We start from the raw sequence: 12,301 nt of genomic DNA, 5'->3' as shown, positions 1-12,301 counted from the left end.
GTGAATTTGGGGAACTCCTCTATGTAGGTTTGAAACACATGAATTCAATCAACTTGATCAGCAGTGCTTTGCAACTTAAGATAAGATTTAGGTGAAACTTAAATTGCATCATGTTTTTTTATGAAGATGAACCCAAGAAGCCTGTCAAGGTGCTGAAAGCTGATGCAAAGAAAACAGTTGCTTTCCTCCAAAAGGCACATCTCAATGTAACAAAAACAGGTACTAAATATCCCACTCAACTTATTTATTGGACATTGTTCGGACAAGCATGAAGGTGACCTGATTGCATGATGGTTCAGGCGCTGCCGTCGCAGGATCAAGTCCGGATTTTTTGATCCAAGAGTTGTTCCTTTAATCAAATGAATGGAGAAGACGACCAAGCGAAGACTTGCTAGCGAAGAGATAAGTCGCTGTATGGAGGACTTGAGGGTTCCATGCCGTGTGAGCTTTTCAAAGGTGGCGCTCTGAGGGCGCGCTGCAGGTGATATGATGGTTCAGATGCTGCCTTCCAGCACTGCCGTTGCATGTTTTAAGGCCTAGTCCTTTAATGAAATGATTGGAGGAGACAATCAAGTTTCATGAGACTCAGTGGCTCAAAGAGGTAAGCCGCTCTAGGATGGCTTCAGAGTTTGAGGACCTCAGGATGCCCCTACGTTACAGGAAACATTATAGAGTGTCCCTATAGCACAATAGAGACAATTTGTCATTGAGGGTTCGATATCAGGTGAGCTTCTGAAAGCTGGTAACATACAGTATGTGTGCATTTAAAAGCGCCAGGAGACCAGGGCCAATTGTGAAGGCAACCTGGTGACAGAATTGTTCAGATGCTGCTTTCCAGCGCTGCCATTGTAGGTTCAAGTCCTGATTTTTCCTGTCCTATTCATTTAATCAAAAGATTGGAGTCGACAACCAAGCTTTGTAAGACTCAATGGCTCAGCCGCTGAAGCCGCTCTAGGAGGCTTTCAGGGTTCAGAATCAAGACTCAGACTGTCACGGCAGCACTGGAAGGCGGCATCTGAGGCATCATGGTCTCCTTCACGCTCAGACCTGGTCTCTGGGCGCTTTTCAAACACACCCATGGGGTGCTGCCTTTCAAAGTCAAAGAGTTGTATTCTCAAATGCAGAGTATAACACAGGGTCGTTCTGAACAGTGGAATTATTGTGACAAGGCAAGACTCCAACTACGTAGAAGGCATTGAAAGAAGATATTAATTTGTTCAAAAGCTCACTCGGCACCCTGAACCCTGAAGTCTTCCTACGGCGGGTTATCTCTTTGAGGCACTAAACAAGGTTGTCTCCTCTGATTAGAGAAACATTGGCGGTGACTTGAATCGAAATATCTGGACTTGAACCTGTGACGGCCCATCGCACCACAGAGTTGCGCTAAGTTGCAGTTTATCTGTGATGACCGGCCACCCCCACAGTCATATTGTATCGTATACTGTAGTTCTTGGTAATTATATCTTGAATCTTCACACAACATCGTTTTATTTACCTTTATTTGGGCATTTAGAGGTTCAGCCTAGGAAAAACATTACCGAAGAGGTAAAGAAGGATGTGAAGATTGCACCACTTAAAAAGCAAGCACCTAACCCTACCCCTACCCCTACCCCTAACCCTAACCCTAACCCTAACGCTAACCACCTCGAGAAAACAGGTATAAATGTTCAGTCCAATTCACGCTTATCTTCTTTGGCAATAATGATGCGCATTAATATCAACAGTAATATGGGTAGTTTGACATGCCAAACAACTACCGCAAGTCAAAGTGTCTATTTGACAGTTTTCTTTCATTTAATTTCTTAACGCAATCTCACCAATTTCAGGTGAAACACAGAAGCAGCGAGTGGAAGATATAAAGGCAGTAAAGAGAACTGAATTGCCTGACAAAAAAGAAACCACGAAAACAGGTCAGTTCATGATCTGAATAAGTTAAGTTTCAGTAAATTGGTTAAACCCATGTGAGTATAATTTATCAAAGCACACTGTTTTGACTGCAATAGTTAAGAAATGGCAATTGTGAGTTCATATGTTATGATTGTATTAGTTATAACATTTTTTTGCTGATTGTGCTTCATTGTGATAAAAAAAGTGATAAAACCTTGAATGGCAGTTGTTTTATTGTGATTATTTTCTGTAATGTACTTGGTAAAGAAGATAAATTGACCATATGTAATTCTGCTTATATTTCTAATTGTATTAATTACATTTTTTTTTTAAGAATGTACCTTACGCCTTGGGAAGGTGTTAGGAGGCACTTTACTTTTTTTACATAAAGAACATTTTCTTGTCATTCTGTGCCCAGCGGTGGAAACTTCACTGGAGCCTGAGGAACCAAAGGCGAAATCCAAACCTGAATCGGAAAAGAAAGGTACAGCAAAGATTCAAAACTCGATGAACATAACTGTTATATATACTTTATATCGGTATATCCATTATTTCTCATTGGGACATACCAAAATAAATCCTAACATCAGTGAACAGAAATCTGTGAATTCACTATTTGTTTCGTTGGAAACGAGAAGCAAAGTTCCCTGATTTCATGAGCGAGTTCACGCCATCTCCTGTCGTTACTATGACAACTGCATGTACATTACAGTACAGTGACTGCAACTTATTTTTTCCACACAGACACCGAAGCTGCAAAACAAAAGAAAAAGGTGTCGTCCGCAAAGAAGGGTAGGATTGATTTACTGTCCTGTAGAGTTCATAGTTTCCACCTCATGAGACACATGGAGGACTCATCATGGACACACTGTCTCATCATCCTAAACTATTTTAATTTTGTTTAAAGATGCTGAGGTTACCAAAGTGAAATCAAAGCCCGCTCCCGCAAAGAAAGGTATTTATTTTTTCTTTCCTTTTTTAGATTTTGTATGTTCTGTAAAGCACACTTTTTTACATATTCTATTTGAAATTGTACATATTTAGATGCTGAGGCTGACAAAGAGAATGCTGTTCCTGTAAAGAGAGGTAAATCCGTTAATGGAACTAGTAAGGTATTTTTTAAAGTTTACAGTGCTGACCTCCACTGGAATTTGACAAACTTAAAGGCAATATAGTTATAAACATATATAGTTATATAGTTAAAGCACTATACTTATATATATAATTAAGACACAAAAAGGTAATGGGTAACCTAGTATGTTTGAGGGAAACAAATAAATGTAACATTTGGCCGTAAGGCATGTCCCTTATCACGGTATTTCTATCGTACAGAGGAAGAAAAGATTGAACCCGCTACATTGAAAAAACGTAAGGCTGTACACAACATTATATATATTTAAAAATATATATATTGTAATGTAACCATAACGTAATGCAATGTAAATAATTATGTTATTATTTTCATGGACAGACCATGAGGCCACTCAGAGAAACGCTTCTCTGGTGAAAGACAAAGTCAAGATTGTTCCTCTGAAGAAGGGTATTTATTTTTCCTGAAACTATTCGGATTAACTATCTTACCTTTCAGTATCCGTCACATTTTTTTCTAATATCTAATATTTTTGATCTCGGTATCAGGACATTTCATTCAGAATAAAGCTTAACAACTGCCTTCTTTCATTCAGAAATCACAAAAAGGAAAGTCCAAGCAGCACCAACGAAAAAAGGTACTGAAAATCAAAAGGAACAACTAAGGATAATTCATAATAAAAAATAAAAAATAAAAAATAAAAATCTTGCTTTTCAGAAGCTGAGGTTCCGAAGGAAAAGGCCAAGCTGACTCCGTCAAAGAGAGGTAGAAAATCCCCTCAGAGATCCAGATGTTCCCAGCGTAACCTCAGTACCTCACCAACACCATAGACACATAAACTTCTTGGTTTGGCACGAGGGCAACTTCTCGCAACTTGAATGCACGAACAGCATGTATGCATTCATGCTGATTTTCAAATACTACTTTTAATATCCTTCTTCTCTTCTCCAGCAGATATGGAAGTTGCACCCAAAAATGCCTCTCTGACAAAGGGGAGGGGCAAGGTTGTGCCTTTAAAGAAAGGTGCAGTATATCTTGTTTTCTTTTTAATATGTATTTATTATTTATTACTTATTTATATATTTCATTATTTATGTATTCATTATGTATTATATTTATTTAGATTTGGTTTGTGTGGTTTGATGTACAACAATTTCCCACAAATAGGAATTTTGCTTTTTATAATGATCACTATGACGTATTTATTTATGTTGACATTTAAACCCTTCATTAAGGTGTTAATTTTGAGATGATTATAATTCTTATATATATAAAAAATATATATTTTTTTTTTATAAGTTAATTTTTATTTTATAAATTATGATACACTCGGTGTATAATACTTTGGTGAAATGCCATTATATTATTTGATTTAGAACCAATTGCTCAGAAGGTCAAACTAGTGACTCCCACAAAAGGTTTGTTTCTTTAATCAGATGATGTTTTTATAAGTAATTTCTGGAATGAAGGAAAACATACTTCCACGAGGAATTACAATGGTCACAATTTTATAAAATAAAAAATACTGCTTTTTCCCCAGAACCTGCGACTGAAAAGGAAAAGCATCGACCAGTCCGTGCTCGAAAAGGTATTCTGAATAGTTAAATAACTCTAAGACGAAAAGCTCCGTCCTTGAAACTATTTTCCATAATGAAACCATTATGTTTTACAGTTGATGCAGAACCTGAAGACGCAAAGAAGAAATCCAAAGCAGCTCCTGCAAAGAAAGGTCAACTTTATCATCCTATTAAGATTTTACTTACCATCCAAACATCAGCAGAAGCCTTTTGTTCCTGGAATCATCATTTAAAATAAAATTGTGGATTTTCATTTCAATTTGTATAGTTTAAAAAAATGGACAAAAGTGAGCCTGAATAATTGTATTATTTAGTGAATATTTCCTTTGTTCTCCCTTTTTACTCAGAAGCTGAGGTCCCAAAGGAGAAGGTCAAATCAGCTGTCACCAAAGGTATTTTTATTTTTTTACCCGTGCTGTCAGCAGGCTGGATGATTGTGCCATTGCATCCAGGTGGAGTTCACCACCAAATTCTCAACCTGCAAAGACAATCTTTATTAATCATAAAGAACCGCCCACCGCCACTTATTTTTAACGCAACCATACTGCGGCACTTTCACCTGCCACACGCCACCCGAGTTGTGTTTTCGGGGCCCTCCGACACAGAGACACGGACGATGGGGTTGGAAACACACCAGTATATTGTAGAGAGGGGGCTAGGTGGAACAAGCCCGGAGCAGATAGACAGCATGTCATGACAAGGGCTCCTCTCCTGTGTGTGTGTGTGTGTGTGTGTGTGTGTGTGTGTGTGTGTGTGTGTGTGTGTGTGTGTGTGTGTGTGTGTGTGTGTGTGGATGGGGGTTTTACCTGTTGCTCGTTGATTGCTCTAGCCAGCAACAGGTGTACAGCCACACTGATCCTGGGCCCCAATTACCTAGACCCAGGACAGGTGTGGCTGCTCAATCCACACCATCCCCACACCACACATACCTAAGCTTCAAACCACAAAACTGCCTAAAACCCCCAAAGAATATAAGTAGTAGTGCAGTGTGGATTGTACATGTAATGTAAACAGTTTGTTGAAGACATTTTCTCATGATATTTAATTGAAATTAAAATTCTTTATTTTACCCTTCCAGAGCCTGAAGGTTAAAGGTTACGATTATTTTTTTCTCCTCTTAAGTTACAATAAATAGTTTTAATCTTAGTTTTCTAGAAATAGCAATTATTATGAGTCATAATTCTCGTTTTCTCATGTGATACAGTGCGGCAATGCGCTAAAAAGAAACCATTTTGTGGTTGAGTTTTGTCGCAGACATACATAAAGTATAACATAAAAATGGATTTATATCCTTACTTTTCATTTCTTTTACTTATATCTTATAGATCTAGAAACTCGCAAGGAGTCCAAGCCAGCACCGGCAAAGAAAGGTACAGATCCACTTATTTTTCCATGTTATTTCCTTTCTGAGATGAATGTTTGATTTGTTTATGATGTGTCAATTATTCATATGCACGTATTGTATTGAAACAGAGGCTGAAAAACCTAAAATAAAGGCTGCTCCAGCGCCGGAAAAGAAAGGTAAAGTCAATTCATGTACAAAATCATCAGTTTATTATTTGATTTCTTTATTATGTCTTTATTACAATTCTCTGCTAAATACTCTCCTAATGAGTTTAATGCAAGTAGCGTATGTTAATCAAGAAAAAAAAAATCCGAAAAGCTCCCGATGTAAAGTCCACAGTGTCGGTGTGTGTCAGTAATGGTGTTTATTTTTGATTAGTTTAATCGTTCACTAAAAGCTTCTTTTTGAAAACTCTTCAGCGTCCAAAGCAACTCCAGTCAAAGCTGCTGCAGGAAAAGGTGAATTTTTCTCTTCACTCCCTTGAGATGAATCTCATGAACAAATACTACCAATAGTGCAACTCACATTAAGCATTGTAACAGCTCCAAGTCATCCAGCTGGATGATGATTCATGTGACTCACTGAAATACCTCTGATTGCCGTTGTCTCTGTGTTAGAGTGATTTATTATTATGCTATAATTGGTTTCAATATTTTCCCCTTGCACTTTGTGCGTTTCCAAAGCAGAGCCCGAGGTTTCAAAAGAAAAGGTCAAAGCTGCGGCAGTGAAGAAAGGTAGAGCACGGCATCGTTTTTATCATGACATTCAACATTTAAACGCAATCAGAGGACCTGTTTGATACGCTGTGTATGAGTTCAAAGGTGAATCCCAGAATCCATGTGATCTGAAGTCAGGATCCAGAGTTTATTCTCAGAATTATGGGATTGAGCTCAGAACTCACAGTTTTCCCGCCAGTCGGCCCTAATCCTCTTCCATATTTTGTCATTGTTTACAGCAGATAGAGTTCTTAAAGAGAAACAAGAGGCTGTGAAAACAGGTATTTTGATGGGTTGTTAAAATACTACATTCGTGAAAAGAGCAGTCGGTGTTTGCGCTCCCATGACACACTGATCGACAACGATCCCCCGTTCCGTGTTTTTTTCAGAAAAATCTGTGAAGAAGGCCGCCGCCAAAGAAGAGGGAGTAAAAGGTAGAATGCACCCACATACATAAGGGATACTGTACAGCCAACAAACACAGGTCCAGTGTCACACTGAAGGGGGTTCCCTTGCAATGAGATGGAATGTTAATTTTAAATGATTTCATGAATAGAAAGTCTAGTTCAACAGCTTCTACTACGAAAAACCACATGGCGCACTATTTGCACTACACACAAAATAATGTTCCTACGTATGACCTATGACCTATTTAAATTTAAAAAAAATAAAAACTTAACAGGACAGCGGGAGAGAAGGGTAAAATGCGGGAGAACCCCGTTAAAAACGGCAGGGTGGACAGGAACCAGGGGGAGAAGTGGTTGCCCGCGACAACGGACATTATTAATCAGATCCGTGGTGATTAGCAGAAACAACTGACCGCTGATTGCAGCTATTGACCAATCAGAACCAAGCATTCCACAGGGCGTGCGTAATAATGCGTTATATACTGTATATGGTGATGTCGTCTTGTATTGGTATTGCGCTTCGACCAACACCGTGTTCTCATTTTGGCAGAACCTTCGATAGCCGACAGCTACATCATGGAAGGTAGGCGGGCTCAAATCGCACAGGGCCCCCGAGGTCCCATCACCAATTTATTCATTCACTCTCACGCTCAGTTAAGTTAGGGCTTGACGCCGTCCTCCTCCTCCTCCTCCTTCCAGACGAGATGCCCTACTTCCAGTGCTTCTTTGTGGACGAGGACGAGGCCCCGTTCCCCTTCTACGCCTTCTCGCCGCTGTAGACGCGCCGGCCCCTCGAGACGGACCCCGGCCCCCGAAAGTCGAGCGTTTGCGTGTTCGCTCGGAGGCGAGTCGCCGGTCCCCGGGGGCGTCGCCCGAGCGACGGTTTCAACGGTCAAACAGACTCCGCCCGAGGACGGAGGGCGACGGAGGCGTCTCCTCGCGGGACGGTTCTCATTTTTCTCTTTTCCCATCATTGGTTGAGCTCTCGTAGTGAATACAGGCAGCCAGTGGCATTCCTTTCTGTTTCTACGTCAGGTGTTTGTCCAATGTGTTCAACTGGAGCGATTGATATGAGTCTTGATTGCGGTTGAGTTTATTTTCTAACTAAGGGGACATGTGCAAATATTTGTAATATACTTATTGTTAATTTCATGCATCTACTTTTCATTTTTTTATTTTACATGTGCATAATATCACCAGTTAAAAAAAACAACAACCTTTATTATTGTCGCACCAAGCTACAGATTGATTTAAGACTGTAACAGGGTACACCGTGCCTTCACCACGCCGAGGTGAGGGAGGATTTTGGCGCTCCTATTATTTATTTACTTGAAAATTTGGTTCATAGTCGTACCTTTTGAATGATTCTTACACATTTGTGTTTTATTTTTGTTTCCCTTCATTTTGACTTGAATGGCACGGTTGAGGTGTGCAAGGCGCCACACTGCTTTTATTGCCAATAATATTACGCTGGTGCCTGCATTGATCTTTGATAATTCCGTTCTTGATAATATTTTCTCATTTTATTTCCGCGCTTCGTTGTTTATGTCAGACTTTCCTCACTTTCCTTCTAGTCTGTTGTAGCACAAATAAGATGGAATCAAGATACAGTGATCAGAAAAACAACTTTTTTTTTTTTTTTCTTATGACGTTAATTTTGATCTTTTGTTGTTGTTATTACTATTATTTATGGGTGGAAAGGAATGACCGTGCACTGCCTGTGAGAGCTCCCAAATGGGAGGATCGAGGCCTGGACAAGTCTTATGAATGTATTGAATTTGCCTGACATCTAAAGCAGCTCCTCATTCTGATACGATGCTTCCCGTTCGGCGTCGCGGCGTCCGATCTCGCGGGATGAGGCCGGAGATCATTTTTTACCGAGCGGCGGTGTTTACGTTATTTGAGTCCCGAAGGATTTCGGCGCGCGGCGTCTCGTTGTGAGTTCCCCCCGCGATGCCGTCTCCTTTTCATCCGCACCGGGTTGCAGCACCGTGATCAGTAGTGATCGAATAATGTTTCATTGACTAGAAGGGAGCGGGACACATTTCCATCAGATCAGCGATACGTTCAAAAGGAACGTTTGCTTTTCGCCGATCGACCAGAACCGCTCTTACCAGCTCATTGTTGAGTCATTTATAACGATAATGACGATGAGCAGTGACAAAGATCAGGAAAAGCTTTAATGGTTTGAACTGTTGTATGATAAGTAATTATACTTTATAATTGATTATAACTTTTTTTTATCTCAATAAAATAATTGTAGAAGTAATTCAATAAATATATGAAATTAGATCAATTAATACTATGTTCTGATACCAGGTAATATGAGAATGATATTAGATCTAATAATTGAACTATATGACTGAAACTAAATGGCATTAAAGGAAGAAAGGTTTTATTTGGGGTGGATTTTGAATGGTAGGTCGTGATTAAAAAGCCAGCATTTTTTCAAATCGCAGACTGATAAAAGTTGAAGACGAAAGAAGGTTTAAGACAAGGTTGACGTTGGCCACCTGTAGACGTTCGTTGCGGGTTTTAGAGCGGAGAGCGTTTGCGAGCGTGAGTAAAGTCGGACGTTATTTCGAGGTTTGTCTGAGTCAGCTCGTCTCTTTTATTCTGCAGCAGCTGTTGTTGTCGTTGTCGTTGTCGTTGTCGTTGTCGTTGTCGTTGCTTACACGCGCGTCGCTCCTCGGATTAGGCCGTTGTGACACATTAATGCAGATTAATACAGGACGTCGCCCCCCCCAAAACTGGGGCTCCGCTGTGCTCCGGGCTCTGCCGATTCAAACTGAATGACGGGAACGCATCTGAAAACGCCCCAAAAACACAAACAGGCTCACGGAGTTCACTGAGTTGACTCTGTTTGTTTGCTTTCTAGTTTCATGAGGAACTTTAAATGGTAAAATGGATCTTTTGTGACCCTTGAAAGGGTTTGTTTGTGTGTGTGTGTGTGTGTGTGTGTGTGTGTGTGCGCGCGTGCGCGTGCCCAAAACCAATGCGTGTCACAGTCGTGGCTTTGTTGGAGCTGCACATTTTAAGCCAACGCAACGGTTTCATTGTTGATCAGACGTTTTGAAACAGCGACCGAGATATGTTTTCACATTTTGACGTTTTGAGGGTTTTTTTTGCATTTCGATAATAATATCGGGGTGAATGTAGTTACAGTATGAAGAGAATGAGAATTTTAGGAGGATTCTAAGCCACCCAAAAGCGACATTTTTGTCCAAACTCTTGAGTCGCTGAAAGGACTGCGCATGGTGTGCGTTTGTTTTTCTGCTTTTAAGTGATTTCCTTATTCACTATTTTTGTTTATGTTGATTTCAAATTAGATACCATTTTTAAAAAACAAGTAAAGATAGATCCCTGTGAAGATGGCAGGGCAGCAGATGTGTGGAGTCTGGGTATTATGAGCTATGAGTGTGGGTATTTAATAAGCAATTAACATTTCTACCATTAAGATGTTACTCATGAAGATTGTAAATGCAAATAATTATCAAAAGTATTCATATAATATACGAGTAATCTCACTGTGTAAATAGTAAAATGGATGGAAAATTCAAGGGAAATGACAGTTAAATGAGTTTTATCCTTGAGACATTAGTCAAACCTCACCAGAAGGAATTCCTGGAATATTGAAATGTACCTGGAGGAAATAAAACCCGTTCTGGTGAAATCACTGCCACAACCTGTACTTTTCTTTTACAAATATGTGCACCATCCAAGTCCTAGTGCCAAGTACGTATGTGGTATCTTTGTATTAGTAGTATTTAGTTTCTCCAAGTACATCTGTGGTATTTTGTGAATATATAAATAATGAGTTGACAATTTGACATTATTAAACAGAAATGCCAGTGATCCCTATTTTTTAAACCCTAAAACTATTTTATCTTTGAACGCTGCAGCTTTCCTCAGAACGTGACCTTCTCTGTGTGGACAGTGAATTATTCATGTTCACATCATCAGCACAATGACAAGACGCTCGACTATCATTCTGTTCAGCGATATAACTCCATAAAACCACATAAACGTTTTGGAATTGCAGCAATTTCGCTGATTAAAGTTAAAACTGAATTTATTTCAGAATAACAATAAGTTGCTTTGTGTATTTAGCTGGGATATAGCAATTCCCTGAGATGTCACTTAGAGGGACAATTATTCAACCAAATAAATCAGCTGAGGTTGATGGGTTTGTGGCTTATTGATCTACCAGAACTTTGTGTGTGTGTGTGTGTGTGTGTGTGTGTGTGTGTGTGTGTGTGTGACAAAACAATGGGAGCCAGACAGCAAGACAGACACAACGACCGACTCAGAGGGAGAACAACGGGATGGTATTTTCCACGATATTTCCCCTAATGAGGCCGGAGAGAGAGAGAGAGAGAGAGAGAGAGAGAGAAAGAGAGGAGAGGGGGCGAGGGAGAGAGAGCCAGAGAGAAAGAGCGAGAGAGAGAGGAGAGGGGGTGAGGGAGAAAGAGAGAGGGAGAGAGAGAGAAAGAGAGAGGGAGAGAGAGAGAGAGGTTACTACAGGTCAGCTTGTACCACTGACACAGATTCCACAGAACGAGGACAATCCTGTCCTTCATTAAACCTCCCTCTGTCATTCTGTCTCTCCTCCCAGGAATAGGACTACCGCCTCCCTCAATTTAATTGCAAAACACGACTCCGTGAAAAGCTTGTCTTGAGCGATACAGCCGTGTGCGTACAGTAAGCGAGGTGGAGGCGGGGACGCTCATTAATTTGTGGGGGCAGCGGGCAGATCACTTCCACTCCGGTTCCCACGGCTTGCGCGCCGCTGGGCCTCCTTTCACCCAGCGAGTCGGAGCAAATGAGAAGAACCGACGCCGCTCAGCAGGCCGCACACAGGGCTTCATCTCCGTCCGAGTTGCCGGTGTCGATGTCAAACTCCAGGAAGCGACGAGGGCGGTTGCGGAAACACCACGACACAAGCTCGAGGACATCGGTTCCCAGTGTCGCGCCATATGGCCGTATTATTAACCACCAATTAGGGGACACTGGTTTGACACCAATTACCCGGCATCCCTCCCTCCTGCGCACCTCGTCCCGACGTCCTGTCACGCCGGCGCCGGACCCCAGGCTGGAACAGGGTTGGTCCAGAGCATCGAACGATGCCGCTACGTAATGACACCACACTTTAAATCTGATTATCCAAAGGCCAGTGATGTCATCCCTCCTCCTCCCTCCTCCTCCTCTTCTCCCTGCTTTTTTTGGGTGGGTTACTCCAGGACATCCTCACTGCCCCCATCACCCAGCTGTCACCTGGG

General features: G+C 41.0%; 1 protein-coding gene across 9 annotated transcripts in view; it reads left to right on the top strand.

Annotated features, from left to right (window-relative positions):
* The window catches only part of LOC307239077 (uncharacterized protein), a 31,919-nt gene extending 21,221 nt beyond the window's left edge, over positions 1-10,698 (top strand). For 3 of the 9 annotated variants that reach the window (XM_080012326.1, XM_080012325.1, XM_080012318.1), the window contains 23 exons: positions 127-219; positions 1,827-1,910; positions 2,306-2,371; positions 2,632-2,679; positions 2,795-2,842; positions 2,932-2,973; positions 3,220-3,255; positions 3,359-3,427; positions 3,573-3,614; positions 3,695-3,742; positions 3,929-4,000; positions 4,354-4,395; positions 4,518-4,565; positions 4,650-4,706; positions 4,902-4,946; positions 5,880-5,924; positions 6,028-6,075; positions 6,319-6,357; positions 6,583-6,633; positions 6,855-6,896; positions 7,005-7,049; positions 7,573-7,605; positions 7,722-10,698. In XM_080012326.1, coding sequence (XP_079868452.1) covers positions 127-219; positions 1,827-1,910; positions 2,306-2,371; positions 2,632-2,679; positions 2,795-2,842; positions 2,932-2,973; positions 3,220-3,255; positions 3,359-3,427; positions 3,573-3,614; positions 3,695-3,742; positions 3,929-4,000; positions 4,354-4,395; positions 4,518-4,565; positions 4,650-4,706; positions 4,902-4,946; positions 5,880-5,924; positions 6,028-6,075; positions 6,319-6,357; positions 6,583-6,633; positions 6,855-6,896; positions 7,005-7,049; positions 7,573-7,605; positions 7,722-7,801 — 1,223 coding nt within the window. In that variant the 3' untranslated portion in view covers positions 7,802-10,698. The remainder of the gene's footprint in view (positions 1-126; positions 220-1,826; positions 1,911-2,305; positions 2,372-2,631; positions 2,680-2,794; positions 2,843-2,931; positions 2,974-3,219; positions 3,256-3,358; positions 3,428-3,572; positions 3,615-3,694; positions 3,743-3,928; positions 4,001-4,353; positions 4,396-4,517; positions 4,566-4,649; positions 4,707-4,901; positions 4,947-5,879; positions 5,925-6,027; positions 6,076-6,318; positions 6,358-6,582; positions 6,634-6,854; positions 6,897-7,004; positions 7,050-7,572; positions 7,606-7,721) is intronic. The other 6 variants (XM_080012321.1, XM_080012320.1, XM_080012319.1 and 3 more) reach the window with 6 other exon arrangements.
* Positions 10,699-12,301: the final 1,603 nt, after the last annotated feature.

Source organism: Zeus faber (assembly GCF_960531495.2).
Source record: "Zeus faber genome assembly, chromosome: 13".
NCBI lineage: Eukaryota > Metazoa > Chordata > Actinopteri > Zeiformes > Zeidae > Zeus > Zeus faber.
Note: the sequence above shows the minus strand (reverse complement) of the source record. Positions and strands in the feature narration are given on the sequence as shown.